The sequence below is a fragment of the Oryza glaberrima genome, chromosome 5, assembly GCF_000147395.1.
Source record: "Oryza glaberrima chromosome 5, OglaRS2, whole genome shotgun sequence".
Taxonomy (NCBI): Eukaryota; Viridiplantae; Streptophyta; class Magnoliopsida; order Poales; family Poaceae; genus Oryza; species Oryza glaberrima.
This window is the reverse complement of record NC_068330.1, coordinates 9,024,098-9,045,575: the sequence shown is the minus strand read 5'-3', so window position 1 is coordinate 9,045,575 and position 21,478 is coordinate 9,024,098. Positions and strand designations below refer to the sequence as shown.

General features: G+C 38.9%; 1 protein-coding gene across 2 annotated transcripts; it reads left to right on the top strand.

Moving 5' to 3' along the window:
- Window positions 1–309: 309 nt before the first annotated feature.
- LOC127773155 (uncharacterized) lies at window positions 310–18,612 on the top strand. Of its 2 annotated transcripts, none has more exons than XM_052299183.1 (5): window positions 310–452; window positions 16,807–16,983; window positions 17,074–17,175; window positions 17,573–17,818; window positions 18,092–18,612. In XM_052299183.1, exons 1-5 carry the CDS (start codon window positions 378–380, stop codon window positions 18,335–18,337), a joined length of 846 nt encoding a protein of 281 aa, XP_052155143.1. In that variant the 5' UTR covers window positions 310–377; the 3' UTR covers window positions 18,338–18,612. The 2 variants fall into 2 exon arrangements, with proteins under 2 accessions (XP_052155143.1, XP_052155144.1); XM_052299184.1 differs by lacking the exon at window positions 310–452 and adding an exon at window positions 11,947–12,558.
- The last annotated feature ends 2,866 nt before the right edge of the window (window positions 18,613–21,478 follow it).

The window sequence follows — 21,478 nt, the reverse complement described above, 5'->3', positions numbered from 1 at the left end:
TTAACATCTATATGAATACGAACAATGATAGAAAGTCTTACATTATGAAACGGAGGAAGTACATGGGCTTGCACCACATATTTTTATTCCAGGAAAGATCACAGGGAGCTAGCCAATGCACATCTCCATCAGCATGCCTAAATTTAATTATGTAATATTGCTTTCATCTGTACCATCGATCTTTTGCTCCATGTATTATGGCAACTGCAACCTAACTCAATTCATCCACCCATGCTCAATCTTGTACGGGCGTCTCTATATAATAATGGTTCCTCCACTTCATACAAGCATTCTAAAAACCACAAACTAGCTAGGTAACTCTGGTTTTTTATCGCTTTCTGAAACTAGGTGGCAAGATATATACCTATTCTGAAGCAATGAGTTTCCTGCTGAAGACTAGGAGTGAATCTGACAAGCCGAAGTCGCCATCTTCTGAAGAACTGCAGCAAAAGGTAGGAATAACTTACCAGTGATCCTTCTGTATAACTTATAGGTCATGACAAATAACAAATGCAGTAGAAGTTACTGCTTCAAAAGCATTAGCCATTTAGCATAGCAAGAAAACGAACGGGGCAAAGAGAATTGGGGTAGTGATTGTTTCTTGCGTAAATTAATTTCAGCAACATCCCATTTTTTATGGTCGAAGTATCACGTATAACTCCAAGTATATGGTTTGGAAGTTTTGTTAAACTAGTTCAACCCCATGCAAGTTGAGCATGCATTTACTTCAAATTTTTAAATAGAATATACATAAATATTTTAATTACTGATTTCTTGTTTACAGCTAGCTGTTGGGTTAACTCTTCACTGCTTTGAATTATTTTATTTCAGATATGCTAATATCAATTGAGATTTGCATAGGGTTTTAAGAAGCATTAGACCATACGCTAGGTTCATAATATATATAGTCTTCGGGAAAGACTAAAATAGGCATCCGATTTTTCCGAAAAAAATTGGACGTTGTTTTGCTACTCAAAAAACATGTGTCAAATGATTAAAACAATGAAACAAATTTGAACAATTACCGAAACATTTTAGTATAATATATGAAACCTCAAGGTTCAACCACCAACAAATCCGCATGAATCAACAACAAACTTACAGAGCAACTTGAAAAACCACATTGCAACATTTCGATTCAATACAAAGAAACATCAAGTTACACCAGTTGAAAAATCAAAAAATCACGCTCGTTCACACTATTCTCGTGCTTCTCTCCAGCGCGCTACCAGCGGTGAGCCATTGATATCCACGCCGACCTCCTCGAGCATGAGAAACGAAGAAGAGCCGTTGCTGCCTAGCTATATTGGTGACCAGAGGTCGCCGCATGCCATCGCCTTCACAGCATTTGATGCCGGTCACCATGTTGTTGTCGAGCGCCATCCCCTCCCTCTCCATGAGCATCTTCTATGGATGCTAAGGTGGGCCACGTGCTCAGGACGTACAGGGAGAGAACATGAGATGAGATATGGGTAGAATGAATGAACAGAGATGGATGAAAGTAAGGTTTTCTCTTTTTATCTATAGATTGAATGGGGGAGATGCGATGGCCCAAATGCGTGCGAATGTGGGCGCTGGATTTTTGGGCTCATGCTGGCCGCTTGCGTGGGAGATTTAGGGTGCGCTCCTTTTAGTTTATAGGATTAGATTCTTATCGTTTTTCGTTAGCACGCTTTTTAAACTGCTAAATGGTGTATTTCGTGGGAAAACTTTCTATAAAGAAGTTGTTTAAAAAAGTCCAACAAATTTATTCACCAAAAATTTATATATTAATACTTAATTAATTATATGTTAATCACATTTCTCGTTTTACATTCGGCTAATCAGCCCATCCTATCTACTGAAACGAGCACACCCTTATTCTAGTCTTCTGCAATTTTTACTATAATACATAGGGTTCCTAAAATTTACACTTAAATTAGACACAAAAGAGCCCTCCGATGCAGTGATGTGCACATTTATCTTTTACTTTTCGAATGGTGACATCTTGTCCGCGTATTTCATTTGTTATTGTCCCGAACTTCTGCAAAAGACCAAAAAGAACCTCGGCATCATTAAAATCTAAACGTTCAAAACCATCCAATTTTCAACCTTTTTGGTTTGGATTCACTACCAGAAAACTTATCTTTTTATCTAATACCCCAAACCACAACTACACCGGATATATTAAGAACCAATACTAAAAACTCTTTAGTACCGGTTCTAAAAACCCAAGTCTCCGAAATATATTTAGCACCGGTTTATGTTATCAACCGGTAGTAAAAATACATCTTTAGTATGGGCTGGTAACACTAACCACGACTAAAGTTGTCTTCAGGGTTAGTTAAAAAGAAGCATCACTATCCAAGTTAGACGTGTGTAGTAGGTGGGATGGTAACGTGTGTGAAAGGCTGAGATCATGAGAGATGTTGAGTCTAAATCTCAGATCCCACATATTTTTTTGCCTTACTATATATCTTTATATATCTTTAGTACCGGTTCATTCTACCGATACTATAAATTAAATAAAGAACCGGTACTGAAGATCATATCTCTCCTAGCGATTAACATAACTCTTGATAGTGATTAACAAATATAACTCTAATTTAGCGATCACGCATAAGGATGAAAGCAATTTCAAAATTAATAAATGACTTCAAAAACTCCTAAAAAATTACCCTTGCTATAAAGTATTTATATCCTACATAAATGTGTGCTTAAATCTAAAATTTTTTTATTCCTACAAGACAAATAAACTTTGTTTTGTTCTAGAACAAATTTATGTGCATCTTAAATACGGTTTTGTGGAATTTCTATGAGACTATTTCAGCTGTAGGAATGCACTGTGTGAGAGGCACAGGTCACTGGTGGAGAAACCTTTTTTACTCCCAGTTGGTAACCCCTTTAGTCCCGGATTTCCAACCAAGAGTAGGAATCCGGGACTAAAGATGTCCATCTTTAGTCCCGGTTGAAATAACCGGGACTAAAAATGGATCTTTAGTCCTGGTTGGTAGCAAAAACCAGTATTAAAGAGAAAGATCTTTAGTCCCGGTTGGTAACGGATAGCGGCAGTCTAGATGGTCCCTTTTCTTTTTTTTGTTTTTTTTATTTTTTCCCGAATCGGGTGGCATGCACATCCCAAATCAAACCCCAAATCCCCAAATCAAAGTAACATCCCAATCCACATCACAAATCTTAAAGTTACTAATATACACAAATCAAATACATCACAAATCCTAAAAAAATTACACACAAATCAAATACATCACAGACTATACATCTCAGACCCATATAGTCCATCACAAAATTATACATATTAGTGAATCACAAAATATATAAAAAAAAAAAGAGAAAAAACAAGCTCCAATCACGGCGCCACTACTACCGCGCGCGCGTGCAACCGCTCGTCATGCGCCCGTCCATCCACCAAGCGTCCGCGCGGCGCGCGGCCTCCGTCTTCAGGGGAGGGAGGAGGAAGGGGAGGCCTGGAGACGGAGGAGGAAGGAGGGCCTCCGTCTCCAGGGGAGGGAGGAGGAAGGGGAGGAGAGGGGAGGGGAGGAGGGCGTCCCTCTCCAGGGGAGAGGAGGAGGGGAGGGGAGGGGAGGATCTGAGTGGTTGCGATTGTGGAGGAGAGAATAAGGGATAGGGATTATATACAATGTGTTGAATTTTACTCCCGGTTGGTAATACCAGGAGTAAAGTGGCGATCTACAATAGATCTTTACTCTCGGTTGGTATTACCAACCGGGAGTAAAGTGGCGATTTTTACTCCCAGTTGATGTCACCAACCGGGAGTAAAGATCCTCGCCCCCTGACATGCCTCTAACACGGAATGAACCAGGACTAAAGACCATCTTTAGTCCCGGTTGGTAACAACAACCGGGATTAAATATCATATAATGGCTGTGCGGTTTTCAACCGGGGCTAAAGATCATTTTTAGTCCCAGTTCTTTTTGAAACCGGGACTATTGTGGTTTTAGATCGACCCAGCAAAGATCATTTTTCCAGTAGTGGGTGTGGTGCACATAAACATGGCAAGCGGAGAAGGTTCAGAATTCTAAATCCTTTACATATGTATAAAATATTCCCATTTGGATCTAACCCAACCCACGAAGTTTTTGCATCCAAACACTTAAAAAAAAGATAAGATGACACTAACCCAACTCATCAAATCCATCCTACCAAACACATCCTTCGTCATTGGTCAAGGCAGAAGTCCTATATTACACGCTTTAGCCATGCAGCAGCCAGCTGGTTTTATATCGGACTGCTCATCGTAGTTCGAGCTAGACTGATATCGTAAAAAATAACGAAGCATCTAAAATCATTGATGCATAAACTTTTATATTTATATTGTTAGCAGTTTCAAACCAATGCTAAAATATGTACTATGATAAACAAAATTAACTAAATTTAACTTTTACATTTTGACTGCAACATATAATCCTTTTGGTTTAGATTTCCCATGCCACATAAAACAATATAAGATATTGATTATTATAAGCTTTTTCATTTGAATTTTTAAAGAAACTTTTATATCATAAGTTTTTTTAATAAAACACACCATTTAAAAGTTTGAAAAGATTGCTAAAAGAAAATGAGAAAGTTATTGTTTGGAGTTAAAAAAAATCGAAGCCCAAGTTGTACCAGATTTTCCACTTTGCAGTTCTTACCATACTACCAAACTGTTATTATGTTGTATTATACCCATTATACAAATCTTTTTTATTGGTGCAGCAAATGATCAAATATTAAATCAGAGGTGCAAAGGTCTCTTTGATTTGTATGAAAAATATAGAAATTATGGAGGATTTCAATCCTATACAAAAAAAATTCCTATGAAGTCTTTTAAAACAATGATTGAATCATATTCTATCCTTTGAAATTCCCGTGGGATGGACAGTTCTATAAAGATTTTAGATGAAATTTAGCAAAAACTTCAACCTCACGAAAAAAATTTCTAAATCTAATTCTCTCGTCTGATTCCTACATTTTTTCTATAGTCCAATCAATCGGTTATTCATGTGTTTTTCTAAGTTTAATAATCTTCTATGTTTCAATCACAAAAATAGAAAAACAGAGAAATATGAAAAAAACTTAAAAGTTGCAAGAAATCAATAACTAGTTCAGGCAATCAACTCTGGCTACAAGCCTACAAGGCTACAACAGATGAAAACAACATGCACAAGTTATGTTTGGAAAACCACCGATCCCCTGCAATGCTGACAGATTCCTGGCTGCTGAGAGGGAAAGGAAGTGGTCACCTTTGCTGTAGCGCCACATGAAAGTGTTTACACCCAAATTTGGCACCTATAGACGAAATAGGGAAAAATTGCCAAAGTTTGGAAAGTGACGGGTTTCCTTCACTAGGGCCGGTCAGACCACAGGTATGTGGGCGGTCTGACCGGCTAGTAGGGACGGTCTGACTGCAGGTATGTGGGCGGTCAGACCGTCAGGGTCCGAGTCCGAGTCTGTTTTCGTCGGGTCTCGGGTTTCCTTACTCGGGAAGGCATGTTTCGTGTTTCCATTGGTTTCTATCCCGAATTGGATGTGGAGAAGGGCTTGTAGAGGGCAAGACCAACCCCTATTTAGGGGACAAGGCCGGTTCATTGTAAAACCCCCGAATACAATTTACTTGAATCGTTCTTTTACTATGTTTTCTATTTTACCCTAGTTTAGTCCATCTTTGTCAGTTTGCGCCGTAAACCGTCCGCCGCCGCTGCGAGAGTGCTACACCTCTTTGTAGGTTTGTCCTGAAAACCTTCCGTTTTGCCCACGAGACGGGTAGTTATCCTCATATCGATCTAAATCGGCCTAGAGGCTGATTTTGATCTCTAAATCGGCTCCGCTAGCCAGTTTAGCTTTTCTTTTTGCAAAACCCATCTTGATTTGGTCCTTTGGCTAGATCGAGGTGGTTGGCGACTCCATCTCACCACAAGGCGTCTAGGTGTTGCGATCGTGCTTGTCGACTTGTCACAAAAAGTTGCCAACACGATTTTTGGCGACTCCGCTGGGGACGAGATCCGTTCATCGTCAACTCGACTTCGACTTCGCCATGACAAAGCCATCATCCAAGATGGAGGTGGAGCCATCTCATGTGATACCGGTCACATTAGAAGACTTTGAAGGAGAGGATCGTAAAGCTGTGGAGGAGTACATCAACGAGCTCACACGGGAGGCGTTGATGAGATTAACTACTAGGACTCGTCAAGGTGTGATCATCAAGCCCGGGCCACGTCCCAATCTCGCTCCCGATGTGGTAAGTAATGACGAGGTATCGCAATCTATCAACCAACAAATTGCATCTACAATAGATTCATCTATGGCTAATTTTAAAGATAGATTAGATGTGATGTTTAAGGAGAAGGTTGATGGGTTTTTAAGGAGTAGGTTAGGTGCTTTTATGGATGATTATACATTAAAAGATAAAGCCTATATGTCACACCCTGATTTTTGTTTCAGGATTTATAAATTATTTAATAAATTATTATTAGAATTTATATTAAATGTTCGTTAATTTACAAGTGAAGTTAATTGTGGGAAATAAAATTTCCTAAATGTAAAGCATGGATGGATTTGATTTTTATTAAATTCTCCATGGTTAATTATACTCTCTGGAATTTTCTCGGATTTTTCGGAGCTCAACTCTTAATTTTAATCATACAAAGAGCAGTTCAACAATTATTTAAATATTAAATTAATCATTAAATGATCTGATTTTAATATTGTTAAATACTTTGAGTGTCCAAGTATTTTCAGGATTTTTCTTGAAATCATTTGAGCATTGGAAGTATTTTTAACAATTCAAAGATCATCTCATTGATTAATTTATTAAATTGGAAGTCCTTTTTGCTCCCTTCCGGCCCAGCCCAAAAAGATATACCTCCCTCTCGCTACAGTGTCGTCTTCTAGCTCAGGCAGAGCCCGAGCTGCCGTCCTGTGCCTGTTGCCGTCGGCTCCTCCTCCATCAAATCCGGTGCATCCGTTGATCCCCTTCAAAAATTGATTGCAAAAACGGATTCCTCTCTATCTCCTATACCTAATCCCGAAGAAACCCCCATCAAATTCGTTATATATCTCACGAATTTTGGCCGTTTATATTCGGGTGAACTCGGATAAATCCTAACTTCTTTCACCAAATCCATCCGTTCCTGAGCCGATATCTTCAATCCAAGCCTATAAATAGCACCCCCTAGTCGCTCTCTTTCGTTTGCCCCATCTCCCGAGCTCTCTCGTCAACCGTAGCGCCGCCGCCACGTCGTCTTAGCCACCGCCGTCGCCGGCCGACGAACAGCCGCCTCGCGCCGTCGTTTTAGCCGTCGCCGCAGCCTCCTCTCGCCGCCGTCAGGTGCGCGTGGAAGAGGGGAAGCTCGGCCGCCCCCTCCCCGCCATTGCCAGTCACCGGAGAGCCGTCGCCGCCGTCGACCGAAGCCGCGCCGCCGCTAGAGCTCGCCGCCGGTCACCATCCGTCGTCGTTCGTCGCGTTGGTGAGTATCGTTGAGATCGCGTCGTCGTCCTCTATGCGTAGGTGCCCTCCAATCGCCCGGCCAAGGTCCCTAGCGCCGGCGGTCGTGCCATCCGAGCCGTGGCCACCATTGATGACGTCATCATGACATCATCATCTTTTCTTTTTCCCGTTTTTCTAATAGATTAAATCTTCGGAAAATCATAACTAAATCATCGTAACTCCGATTCGAGTGGTTCAAGTTGCTAAATTTTTCTAAAATCGAGATCTACATGTTAAAAATATCCACATGTACTGTTTATGTTTGTTTTTGTACTATTTTGTTGAATTTTGTTCTTTCGCTTTAGTTTCCGACGTTCCGGAGGAGAGCGTTTTCGTTGAGGAAGGTTCGTGAGTGCGTCGAAAGTGTTCAAGAAGACTAATTGAAGACCGATTATTGCAAGGCAAGTCACACAGATCCTAAACAACCCTTTGAGCATGTTGAACTCGTTTAAAGCTATTGTTTTATTTCAACTTATGTATTATTTTCGAATGTCATCGGGTGGTGAACCTTTTCCCGATTAATTAATGGCCGAAGATGACTTTATTTTCCTATGGGTTATAATCTGATTAGCTAGAACCTTATATATTGGTTTGGTTCAGCTAAATGCTATATATATATAATTGCTTAGCCATGCTTATAAACATTAGCATCATTAATGGGGTGAATTATACTATATTATTAATTATGGTTATATTTAATGGTAGCTCACGATGGTTAATCGTGTTATGATAATTAATTGATAATTAAAACTTGTCAATGGTGGGTTGTGAGCACATGGTTTTGAAGGTCGTGCTCATGGCAATTAAGGACCGGTTCGCGAGCTACTGTTGTGAAACATTTACCGTGCCAACCACAAGCCAGCGTGGGCAACGGCTTTACCTTTTGTATAGCATGATTCATTATAGTTTACCAGACTGTGAAGCGGCGAGAAGTCCGTGGGGGTCGCTGGGGAGTCCATTGCCTCTGGTTTTGAGGGGGAGAATATGATCTAGGAACGGTGCACTGTGGTGAGTTGTGTTGTGCAGAGGGTATTGTCACAGCCTCTATTCGGGTACTTTCCAGTATCGCGACGCATGGTAGACATGATGTTGAGGCCTTGTGGGTACAGTGGTACACCTCTGGCCAGAGTAAAACTATTCGAATAGCCGTGCCCACGGTTATGGGTGAGTTGAGCAATGTTTTTCGTGATTAGTCCCACACTACTCATTAATGTTAATAATGTGATAATTAATTTGACTCCTGGTTTCGAATGGATAATTCCTGGTTTGGAGGTTTGATCTGTACGACCGGGGTTGGTTGTTCAGGTTTGGTTGGGCCTGTGCAGCATGAGTGTGCTGTTCAGTGTTGATTAAAATTTCTGATTAATTACTCTACTGTTTTACAAATTCTCAACTCTTTGCTAAATGTTGCTTTCGCAAATGAACCCTATATTATGCCATCCTTTGGTATCCTTGTGCACTTGCATATTTGCTGTATGGCTTGCGGAGTATGTCATATGCTCACCTTGCAATAATCAATCAAACCTCAGTTGAAGAAAAAGGATCCAGAAGGAGAAGACGTTTGGCTTATACCCCAGTTGAGCTGCCTGTGGGAGTGGAGCTGAAGCCATCGCTAGATCGTTATTTTGCTGTTGTTTTTTCTTTTCTTTTGTAAGTATGTAACGTTATTATTAAGATGGATTTGTATATTAAATTGTCAGTTTGTGTACCTCGGCTGATTCCTGGACGAGGGTTTTATGCACAAATAAGTTCGGAAATTACTAGTGAATTTCCGGGCGTGACACTATACCACTGTTGATCAATCTCCTATAGATCCAATGGGGTCTAAAACCGACGGGACAGCGTTCACAGCCGGTCCGACCGGGCCTGACAGCCGGTCAGACCGCGACACAACAGTCGGTCCGACCGGCCAGATGGCCGGTCAGACCAGGTATTATCCCGTCGGTCTGACCGGTCAGATGGCCGGTCAGACCGGGTATTATCCCACCGGTCAGACCGACTCTCAGGCTGGTCTGACCGTGCAACATGACGCCGGTCAGACCGGCGCAATTGTCCCGATACAGGGTATAGATCCAATGACTAATGCTAGTTATTTGTACCACTTTAGAACATTTGATCCTCCTGTATCTACTGCCACCACTAATCCTCAAGTTCCCCCACATATTCCTAATGCCTATAATGATGTTTCTAGGGGATATCCTCCCGATACTAGGCAAGGCCAATATAATATTGCGCCACAAACCCAACCTATTAGGTTACCAAACCCACCACCAAATCCACAAGGGCCTAATAACATGGAGGATGTGATTAGTGATATTATGAGGAATAGATTCGGGATCGAAACTAGGAATTGTGCTAGAGCTTACAAAAAGCCATATCTTGATTATTATGATAATGTGCCGTTTCCTAGAAATTATAGAGTTCCCGAATTTGCCAAATTTAGTGGTGAGGATGGTAAGACCACATGGGAGCATGTAGGTCAATTTTTGGCGCAATGTGGTGAGGCTAATAGTGATACTTTTAAATTGCGCTTGTTTTCTTTATCTTTGTCCGGTACTGCTTTTACATGGTTTACTTCTTTACCGGCAAATTCTATTTATACTTGGGTTCAATTAGAACAAAAATTTCATGATCATTTTTGCACTGATAAAACTGAGCTTAGGTTGTCTGATTTAACATCGGTTAGGCAAGAATACAATGAATATGTCGTTGATTATATTGAAAGGTTTAGAGATATTAAAAGCCGATGTTTTAGTTTGAGAATAACTGACAAAGATTTGGCCAACATTGCATATGATGGATTGCTTGATTCTATTAAAGAGAGATTGAATGGCCAGATATTTCTTGATGTTGATCATGTGTTGAATGAAGCTCTGGCTCAGGAAAGCCGAGTGGATGACAATAGCTTACATGCTAGTTTAGATGATAGTGCAATATCATGTATAGCCGAACCAAGCAATGGTTCGGATTGTGGTAATAATTTGTGGAATGATGCCGTAACGAGTATAGCCGAACCAAATGTTGATTCGGATTGTCTTACTATTTTGGATGATAACGCAATAACCAATATAGCCGAACCAAGTGTTGGTTTGGATTGTGTTACTAGTTTAGACAATGATGGAATAGTCGAACCAAGTAATGGTTCGGATTGTGTTGCTAGCTTAGAGAATAATGCCATTGAAGATATAGCCGAACTAAATGACGGTTCGGATTGTATCACAAGCAAAAGTGAAATAGCATTATCACCTAAGACCGAATCACAAATCGGTCATATGGGTGTTGGGAAAGATGATGACAATGTCTTGCAGGATAGTAGTGAAATAAAATCCAAAGTAGCTATGCATACATATCAAAGGCCGTATCCTGAACATGTAGATTCGGTCCCATACCCGCAAGGATTTGAGGTGCCCAACTTCACAAAATTCACAGGTGAGGATGCTAGAACAACAATGGAGCATATCGGCCAATTTATTGATCAATGTGGTAAGGCCGGTAGTAATGATTTGCTTAAGTTAAAATTGTTTCCCCTTTCTTTGTCAAACTTTACATCTACATGGTATAGTTTACTTGCTCCTAATTCAATTTCTACATGGTCACAAATGGAGCATGAGTTTCATGGTTATTTCAAAGATGCAAGCTTGATGGAACAAAGACCGATTAATACTTCATCGGTCACTTGTGAAACTATTTCGGTTACATCTATGCTTAAGACCAGAATTGTTAGTAATCCTCTCCCTGTTAGTCCTATTGATATTGACAAAAAGAAAGGGAAAAGTGCTATTATTGGGGATCCTCGGCCCAAGACAATTAGAATCAATAATGCAAAGGCCGAAGATCATAAAGTTGCAAAGGATGAATCATCTAGTTCCCAAAAGACTAAAAAGCCGAAGCTCACTTTTGAGATGCTTATGGCTAAGTACAATAAAGGATTAGCCGATCAATGATTTGATAATCAAACTAGTGATTCAAAAAGACCAAGATCATTTCGTAGAAAAAGATTTGGTCAAACACCGAAGCAATCGGAGCCATCAACTATACCAATTCCATACAAACCTCCGGTTGTGATGCCATGGTATCCATATCCAATGTCACCGTTTGGTTATCCTTTTATGTATTACGTGTCGTGGATGCATCAACCACCTATGCCGCATTATCAGGAGTGGAAGGAATCACCTAGGACAGTGCCAAATCATTCATCTAACTCAAAACAGGACCGTTTCCCACAAAAGAATCGGTCCGGTAGATCTAAGGTGAAAAAGGTGAAGAAGGTGTGGGTGAGGAAAGAAGCCAAAGCTCCGGAGGTCGTTGCTATCAAGGAGAAATCTCAAGATGTTCAAGTACCTACTGAAGATGCGGCGAAAACTATACAAGCGGAGAAGACTGAAGCCGACGCCGTTGCTGTCGACATTGGCGGTCTGACCGAGCCAGATGGCTGGTCTAACCGCCAGACTACGGCCGGTCTGACCGACCCTTCTAGCCGGTCTGACCGACGGCTTGTGGCCGGTTTGACCGGGCCCAGAGGCCGGTCTGACCGGGGGGCATCGGAGAAGAGTGGGAAAATTGAGAGCAACATAGGAGCTTCCACTTCGACCAAAAAATATGAAGAATCATTGTTTAGCTCCTGGAAAACAACCACAGCCGAAGTGGATACCTTCTGGCTTATCTCGCTCTCAAAAGAGGAGGCTACAGCGTCTTCGGGCCATAGGTCAAAAAGAAAAGGAGGCCGAAGATGTGGAGAACAAGACATGCAATAATTTAGAGCCTCGAATAGCACCTAGGCAAGTGTGGAGACCCAAAGAGATAAAACTTAAGAGACCGGTGATTTCCCATAGTAGAGATAAATCCAATTTGATGATAGAAGAATCATCGGTCATTAGAGATAAGTCTCCTTCACATGATGCTATGAATGTTAGTATGGTATTCATCTTGACTTCGAAATCGCGCAATCTAGAAAGCCGATTTTGCTTGGAGGGCAAGACATTAATATGCTCATGAGGGAACCAAGAGAAGATGAACGGCGATGGATACGACATCACATCTTTGAGTTGCCGTTTGTTGGATGCTAAGGCAAGGTATGGGTTTATTGTGTTCATCATCATATTATATGCCTATGCCATGTTAGAACATTGCTTACTATCTAGCACATGTGTTTGCTTACTAAATTGATATTACACATACATGTTGCAAATGCCAGTTCTAGGTAGTAGAATTGGTAGGTTGGCATATAATTTATTTGAAGTATGATTTGGCTCATGGGTCTTTAATATTTGTTTAAAGCCAAATCGTATGTGTTTTTATGAATCATCATATAAGATATAGATTTCATATTTATTGCACCATGCTTATTAGTAATTCGGCTAATATCAATAGTCTATGTGATGATTTGTTCTAGAGTTATTTTATTTAGGAACATTGGCATTGTTAATATTTTGCATACATGCTCAAGCCGATTACTTACATTTGTAGTTTGTTGGAATCTATACATGTGACACATATGACTTTGGTGATTCATTATTGATTATGCTTCAATTGGCTAAGTGTTTTGATGTTATGATGATTATTGTTTCAAAAGCCAATTGAATTAGTATTCATCTAGACATATTAGTTGAATGTTATAATTTTTCATATGTCTAGAGAGAAGGAATTTTGGTCCAATAATTTGATATACCAAGCATCTGGCTATTATGTGAAAAAAAATTAATTATATACTAAAGGCTGCTTGATTTCAAAAGTTTGGACGAAATTGGCAAAGTCATAGACCAGGGGTGGTCTGACCGGCATTGCACGGCCGATCTGACCGGTGGTACCCGCGGTCTGACCGGCTCTGCATGGCCGGTCTGACCGGGCAGATAGGGTGGTCTGATCGGCATTGCGTGGTCGGTCTGACCGATCCCAGACAGGAGGCTGGGGGGCACGTTACAATTGATTAAAAGGCCGAATTAATTGTGAATTCGTACATTTGTGCCCATGAGTTAGAAGTAGCTTGGAGAATTCCTTTGATTAGATATTTGAAAGATCCTACACTTAAGGTTGATCGGAAGATTCGGCGGCAATCGCTCAAATATTATATCGCCGAAAAATAGATGGAGTATTACTTAGATAATGATCAATTTAAAGTTGCTAGGAGAGTAGTACATGAAGGGATTTGTGGAATTCATCAATCGGCCCGTAAGATAAATTGGTTGCTTAGGAGAGTGGAGTTTCATTGGCCGAAAATAATTGATGATTGTTTCAAATGCTATAGAGGGAGTGAAGCTTGTTAACGGATCGGCAATGTTCAAATTAGCGCCTATCGCTGTATTGAATCCTATTATCAAATCATAGCCGTTCCGAAATTGGGCTTTGGATTTCATTGGTCAAATTTATCCTTCGTCATCAAAAGGGCATTGGTTCGTGCTAGTTGCAATAGATTACTTCACTAAGTGGACCGAAGCCATGCCGCTTGAGAATATTACTTGTACGGAGGTAATTGACTTTATTTTGAAACATATTGTTCATAGATTCGGTATTCCTCAAACGTTAAAGGAGTTTCTTTATGTCCAAGGAAATGAGAAGTTTTGCCGAATCTTATGATTTTAAGTTGTTGAGTTCTTCTCTTTACTACGCTCAGGCTAATGGATAAGCCGAGTCGAGTAATAAAACATTGTTGAAATTGTCGTTTTGCCAGTTGAGGTAAATCTTGGCTCTCTTCGGTATTTCAAGCAAGACGACTTGTCGGTTGAAGATTACAAGACCTTGATGGGAAGCAATTTTGAAGACGTCATCGACAAGCGTTTGAAGACTTTGAAGGAGATGAAGACACTTCAAGACGGTGTTTTCAGAGAGCAATTAATGGGAGATAGCTTGAAAAAATACTTCCCGAGCATTTGGTAAGATGCTTAGGAAGTCTTATGGCCGGTAATTAGATTATCGCCCTGAGATAACATGTTCTATGCTTTTAGGTTCACGTATGTTCACCAAAAAGGCAGGGGGGCATGTGTTTACACCCAAATTTGGCACCTATGGACGAAATAGGGAAAAATTGCCAAAGTTTGGAAAGTGCCGGGTTTCCTTCACTAGGGCCGGTCAGACCACAGGTATGTGGGCAGTCTGACCGGCTAGTAGGGCCGGTCTGACCGCAGGTATGTGGGCGGTCAGACCATCAGGGTCCGAGTCCGAGTCTGTTTACGTCGGGTCTCGGGTTTCCTTGCTCGGGAAGACATGTTTCGTGTTTCCATTGGTTTCTATCCCGAATTGGACGTGGAGAAGGACCTGTAGAGGGCAAGACCAACCCCTATTTAAGGGACAAGGCCGGTTCATTATAAAACCCCCGAATACAATCTATTTGAATCATTCTTTTACTATGTTTTTTCTATTTTACCCTAGTTTAGTCCATCTTTGTCGGTTTGCGCCGTAAACCGTCCGCCGCCGCTACGAGAGTGCGACACCTCTTTGTAGGTTTGTCCTGAAAACCTTCCGTTTTGCCCACGAGACGGGTAGTTATCCTCATATCGATCTAAATCGGACTAGAGGCTGATTTTGATCTCTAAATCGGCTCCGGTAGCCGGTTTAGCTGTTTTTCTATAAAACCCATCTTGATTTGGCCCTTTGGCTAGATCGAGGTGGCTGGCGACTCCATATCATCGCAAGGCGTTTAGGTATTGCGATCGTGATTGTCGACTTATCAAAAAAGTTGCCAACAGAAAGATTAGTAATACTAGCCGTTATAGCAGCAAGTTATGTTGCGATGGTTCAGGCAGACAGCTACATGATTCACAGTACATCTGAAATTCGGTGAAGTTCGGCAAGTTTTTTTTAGAGGGCCTGATGACTGTAGTCCAATTTCTAGTATGAAAAATAGAGCCCAACAAGGTTTTCCAGCAATTTACGACTCATATATTCCTATAGCATGTGGATTCTCGTGTGTTTCTAACATATAATTCCAGATGATAATCGTTAAAAATCACATCTAAAAGTAATAAATAGTTAAATATCTCTAATTTTGTAGTTAAAACTTATCACACAAGGGTGGTAAATGATAGCTGGGTTGAAACTGAACACAACCACTTATCCATAGGAGTGGGCTGTCATTCGCAGGGGTGGATGAAATGTTTTCCATAGACCGAAATATTTTTACCCTATAAAATATTTGAGGACTAGGTAAGCTCATGAAAAAACCCATTACCACCACCGGTCATCCAGTGATATTATGCCATGCATAAAACAGAAATTTTGACCACTAACCCTTAAGCCAAACAGCACCATATATACACTTTTAATAGTCCCTAGCGGTGGCAGTGAATCTGTCACCTATATATAACTGTTTTTACAAATTGGCTCCTGAATATTATGGAATAGCATAAATATTTCGTTCAAACAATTAAAAAAGTTGTACTAACATATTTGACAATTTTTTTTATATTATATTATATTTTATCCATAGCAAATCATTGGTATTTTTCTAGTGAACCAAAAAGCTCCCAACCACAGTAGACTTCATCATTTCACTTATTGACGGAATAAGCGAAACACCATATTTACAAACGGAAAATGGTTTGTAAATAAAACTTTTATATACGTGTTCTTAGCCATCTAAAAGTAAAGGTTGAAAAATAAACTACGATGAAAACCCTAAAATCAACTTCAAATTTAAGATTAAAAATTTAAATTTTGCCTTATAAGAATAAGTATAATCCAAAAGATAGGACTAGCATAGCATGGCACAAAGGGTTGTTAGCCAGAAGGCACGGTGTGGTGGTACAATGCTGCCACGTCATAGTCAATGGGCATAGCATCACTTTACTACTATGGAATGTCCAGCTTCATGGACTATTACAATATGACTATTTTTGGAATTTCAAAACATGAAAACAAAAATCTTAAACCAGTATTAAGGCATGTACAACAGTGCTTAATTATTAACAGGCTCTCTCCGTTACTATGCAAGTAAATTTGGAAACATGGAAGGCAGAGAGAAGAGGAAAAAGAAACATCGACATCTTAGAGTCGACTCTTAGCAGTTATTAAATAAAATTTTGTTGCATGTGGATGGAGAAAAGGAAACAAGAGTAATAAAAAAATATTTTGGTGCATTAGTTGTTAATATGTTTTCTTATGTCAACAATTGTTGCCCCTAGGATTTCTTTTTTGTTCTTCTCGTGACTTGCCACTAGCATTTTCATGTGAGTTCTGACTGCTTTTTGATCCAGATAATTTGTAGGGCAGGTTGTAGTTTTGGGTTGTCAATACCAACTCCTCCTTCATATTTTCACTTCTATAGTTATCGTCTAAACCTTATCCCTAAATTAAACTATTTTGTTCTGGTTGATGTGCACCTGAAGATAGTTCAAGTCCGGGAACTCCTGGAAAGCCTGGCAGCTGAGATGCCGGCATTCTTATCAGACACCACCATCCGCCGTTTCCTAAGGGCAAGGAACTGGAGCACGGAACAAGCAACCAAGTCGCTCAAAGAAACTGTCAAGTGGAGGCGTCAGTACAGGCCAGAAAGCATTTACTGGGTGCTCTCACAAATCCCAAATCAACCCCTTTGTTGAGTTTGTACCAATTGTTTTTTCTAAAGCATAATTGTTTGTAATTATTATGTTTAGGACGACATTGCTGACAAGGAGTATGAGGGTAGGAGAGCATATATAGCTGACTACCTTGATGCCAAAGGAAGATCTATACTAATCACAAAGCCGACAATTAAGGTCAGATTTTTGCTGACTACAGGATATATATATATGCCGGTCTGACTGTGATAACAATCCACTAGTAATTTGGAGCAAATGAAATGATTCAAGTCCCCGGTTGAAAAAAACTAAAGACGTTCTCGAAGAAAATCAATGAATACTAACAGGATACAATGCCAACTTAATTAGGTGACTGAAAGTTAACTTTTCTGTAGAATTCAGAACCTCAGACTTGCATGACTACAAAATAAAGTTATATTTCTGCAGTTCTCTTACGCCTGATTTTTTTTCGTTTTCATGAGGTACTGTACCAACAGATTACCATACTAGGGGTGGCAAAAAGTGTTGTTCTTACAGTTCAAGTTGAATACGGACAATAAAATTTTGAAGGTTTCTAATGTTGACGAATTAGCAGGGGAGAGTTTCAGGGAAGGAGCAGATAAAACACTTTGTATATCTCCTGGAGAGTTTGGCTATGAACTCTGCAGATGAACAAGAAGAACATGTTACTTGGCTGATAGACCTCAGAGGCTGGAGTATATCAAGTACGCCATTATCGACATCCCGTGAATCCATGCACATAGTTCAAAACTACTATCCAGGGATTATTGCAGTAGCAATACTCAGCAACACTCCAAGGATTTTTGAATCTTTCTGGAAGGTACTATGCAATATTCAGGACTTCTATTTACTCTTACTAAATGATGTTCTGTGATTTAGTTAGTGAATATAAGTACTACCTCCGTTTCAGATTATAAGACTTTCTAGCATTGCCCACATTCATATAAATGTTAATGAATTTAGTCACACATATATGCTTACATTCATTAACTGGTAATGATTAACATATCTATGAATGTTGACAATGCTACAAAGTATTATAATATGAAACGGAAGAAGTATGAACTAGTAGTTGTCCTGTCCTCATTTGCAGATTATAAAGCACTTCTTGGAAGCAAAGATGAGCGAGAAGGTGAAGTTTCTATATACTAACAATCCAGAGAACCACAAGATAGTGTCTGAAATGTTTGACATGGATCTGCTGGAGACTGCATTTGGGGGCAGAAATTCAATTACCATTGATATAGACAATTATGCTGAGAGAATGAGGAGATCAGATCTTGCGAGAGGAGTTTTAATCATCCAAACGGACATAAATCTGATTAGTCGACATCACTGAATCTCTATTCTCTGTGGAGAATGCCTATTGCTTAATGACAGCTAATGAAGAACAAGAAGGTACCGTGCAAAAAAGTGGAAGAAAAAGAACAAGCCATAGAAAACTACGTGCTCACCTTAGCTGTTTTAGATGTTATATCAATTAATCTATGTTTATGTAATCTAATACTACCTCTGTTTTATATTATTAATTGTTGTTGACTTTTTTCTAAATCCATCTTCTTTTTAGCTTTGATCAAGATTTGTAGAAAAATATAACTATATTTTCAATGTAAAACAAAGAAACTATGTCCTCGTCTCCTTTTTTTTTTCTCCCGATCCCACCTCCACCCCTCCCCTTTTTTGTGAGAGAAAAAAATAAAGGAAAAATTTGCCTTCAATGGGAATAGAACTCAAGACCTTCAACTCAAATTACCACATGGCACTAACCAGTAGGCTATTTCTCAATTGTGAGAGAGTTTTCTTAGTAAAAATTTATCTTCTCATACGTGCTAAATCCTTGTAGTATCTGGCACAGAACATGTAGTAACGATACGCGTCCGGTTACTACAAAATATATAGGTTGTTATTATAGTCAAGTGACTGGTATTACTGGGTTAAAGCCTCACATACTAACCATATGCTTGTTATTGCACAAAAGTAGAAGTGTTACTACATGATAGGTGCATGTTACCACTTCCAAGTAGCTATGTTACTGCACGATAATTGTAGTTTTACTATGTCATGTTTACGAGATGAAGATCGAATAAGTGGGCTATAGGTAAAGTCTGTTGGTGGCTTTGAGCGAGGTCTGATTGATGTAGGAGTGCTTTGAACAATTTTATACATTTGGTAAAACCATGTTACTGCATGTATAGGCCCTTGTTACTGCAAGTTACACATTCTGTTACTGCATGTGGAGGATTAAAGTTCAAAATGCCAATTTTTGAAAAGCAATATCTCACAAGGTATGTATTATTTTTTAAAACCGTTTTCACAATGATACTATAGTGCATGTGGAGGTTTAAACTTCAAAATGCATTTACATATTCTCCTCCTCAAGAAATCGTTCTTCCTCCCTCTTCTTAAGAAAACCGGTCTCCTCCCTCCAATATAGTGTTATTGCATGCATGTATATGACATTACTGCACTTTTGACAGTAATATTGTTGTGAATTACAGTAAACCAGGAATTGAAATAAAAATATATGGGTTCAAAGTCTTAGATGCTAACCATATACTTGTTACTGCACAAAAATAAAAGTGTTACTGCACGGCATATACACGTTACCACCTGATAGTTACACATTACCGCATGTTTACGTAGTAACACTATCCAAGAACTGCAGTAAAACACTTTGTTACTGTAGAACATATAGAACGTTACTGCACCTTTGGCAGTAACATCGTGGTGAAATTGTAGTAAACCAGAAATCAAAAGAAAAATATGGGTTAAAAGTCTCACATGCTAAATATACATGTTACCGCACAAAGTGGAAGTGTTACTACATGGCAGGTACACGTTACCATATGTTTATGCAGTAACACTATTCATAAATTACAGTAAGACGCATTGTTACTACAAAACTTATGGTTTTTACTACACACTTACAGTAATGTCGTGATGGGATTCACTACAAGAAATATGACCTTCTGTGACGAATTCCTCGTGACATCGGAGCTATTCGTCATTAGCACATTTCATTTTATGACGATTAGTATGAGATGGGGTGGCCTAGTGACGAAAAAAATGTGTTCGTCGTTAATACCAACTAGAAATCGTCATAAAGTATTTCAACGGGACATTGTGACGAATATTAATTTGTCATAAGCGGCAAAAAAACAAACGTCACAGATTTATATAATGCATTTCTAGAAAAATATATTAAAAGGTGAAGCAATTTAATCGAGTGAATTAATGAGTAAACTAAAGTTTTCCTTTAAAAATCATGGGCAAAATTATTTTGTAATATTCTACATGTTCTAAATTATTCTCTAAAATTTTCCGTGAATTTTTTTTAAGCTCAATAACTAATTTTAATACCACAAAGTTTATTTAACCTATTAAAATAAATGGAAAACTAATTAAAATCGCTCCCTCTACTTGGGCCTTATTCGGCCCAAGTGTTACTCCCTCCTTAGCCCACAGCCTCTCTCTCCCTCCTCGGGCCGGCTTCCCCTTCCCCTCCTCCCTCTTTGGGCCGCCGGCCCAATCTATTTGCTCCTCCCTCACTGAGAAGTCTATTTTACCTCATCCAGTCAATTCAAATAAATTTTCGAGTAGTAAATAATTTCAAATGAAAAAATTCTCAACAACAAAGTTGTATAACTTATCAAGATATATAACTTTTGTTTTGGTTATTTTGCTATATGACTTTGTTTCAATAATTTGAATTTGAATTTCAAATTATGACAACTTCAAACAACATTTTGAAATACTAAATGATTTCAACTGAAAAAGTCATCAACATCAAAATTGTATAACTCATCAATATCTATAACTTTTATTTTGGTCATTTCTTCATCCGATAAAGTAATAATAATATTGTTAACAAAAAATTTATATATCCCTCTTATAGCTTATAAAGTATATAAAAGATATATACATTTTGTGAACAATGTTACAAATCACTTTGTCGGATGAAGAAATGATCCAAATAAAAGTTATAGATCTTGATGAGTTATACCACTTTTTTGTTGATGACTTGTTCAGTTGAAATCATTTAGTACTTGTAAATGTTGTTTGATATTGTCATAATTTGAAATTCAAATTCAAACTGTTCAAACAAAGTCATATAGAAAAATGACCAACACAAAAGTTGAAGATATTGATAATTTATACAACTTTGTTGTTGACAACTTTTCCATTTGAAATCATTTACAACCCGAAAAATTATTTAAATTTCTTATATTTTAAAATTCAAATTTTATATAGTTCAATCAAACTCGGATGGAGAAATGACCAAAAGAAAATTGGTAGATCTCAATAAAAGTTCTACAACTTTATTTCTAACAACTTTTTCACATGAGTTCATTTAGTATAATAAAATTCGATTTGAAGTTTTAATATTTTGAAATTAATTTTTTTCCCTCCTCCAAATTTTTTCATCTCCTCTTCTCTCTCCTGATATTTTATCCTCTCCTCTCCTCTCCTCTCAGCCTCT